The sequence below is a fragment of the Lepisma saccharinum genome, chromosome 21, assembly GCF_977018435.1.
Source record: "Lepisma saccharinum chromosome 21, izLepSacc3.1, whole genome shotgun sequence".
NCBI lineage: Eukaryota > Metazoa > Arthropoda > Insecta > Zygentoma > Lepismatidae > Lepisma > Lepisma saccharinum.
In genome coordinates, this window is record NC_139249.1 from 28,654,350 (window position 1) to 28,655,259 (window position 910).

The 910-nt window shown below is 42.1% G+C and overlaps 1 protein-coding gene across 1 annotated transcript; it reads left to right on the forward strand.

Moving 5' to 3' along the window:
* Positions 1–538: 538 nt before the first annotated feature.
* Positions 539–910, forward strand: LOC146004123 (uncharacterized). The gene has a single exon (XM_083142789.1). The coding sequence runs from the start codon at positions 539–541 to the stop codon at positions 908–910; it is 372 nt and encodes a 123-aa protein (XP_082998915.1).

Consider the following 910-nt stretch of genomic DNA (forward strand, 5'->3'; position numbering starts at 1 on the left):
GTTAAAAGTAAATAAATTTCTGAAAGGTATCACTAATTTACAACTTACGTACCAATAAAAAATCGGGGATAATTCCTCTTGATATAAAATTAAAATTTCACTCATGTAATTATATAATCTGTAATGTGTAATGAAACTACATAATATATTCTATAAGTATGAAAGAAATAAACTAAATATAGTAAAATATGTTCAGAAATTCACGTACAGTCTCGCATTGGAATATTTTTGCAGTTGATTAAGTAACGTTACTTTAAGTAAATTTTCAAAGTTTGTTTTAAGTTTAGTTATGCACATGCAGGCTAATCAGGACTGGACCCACAATTTAAAATGAAATCCCACTAGTGTTACTTTTCAGATATTTCCGAAGTAGATGAATTATGATTTTCTTACGAAACAACAATGAAAAATGTATTTATTAAATATATATAAATGGTACATAACTAGTCAATTGTACGCAGTGATTTTGAGAGATATAATATGCAGAATCGTATATTTTAACGCTATTTTCCAGCTTCTCTGTGCTGCTCTCGTTTCCATGGTGGTCGCCGGGGGTCCCCCAGCCGCCCAGTACCCCGCAGGAGTGGCCCCTCACCAGTGCCCTAACTTCCCTTACTGCTCCACCGAACAGACAGCGGCCATCGTCTCCGGAACTGCACTCCCTGCCCCAGTGGCCCTCGCTGGAGGCAGATACCCCGCTGGAGTCAATCCGACCACTTGCCCCAACTACCCCTACTGCTCCACCGTCAACCCACCCCTGGGCGCTGGTACTGCTGGTGGTGTGTACGGAGTCTTGTACGGAGGCCCCTATGGACTCTACAATACCTACAGCACTCTGGTGGCCGCTCAGACCAAGTACCCAGCTGGTGTCAACCCGGCAGCTTGCCCCAACTACCCATACTGCCACTAA

Coding starts and splice junctions, on each gene's coding strand:
- LOC146004123 (XM_083142789.1), top strand. CDS start 539: ATGGTGGTCGCCGGGGGTCCCCCAGCCGCCCAGTACCCCGCAGGAGTG.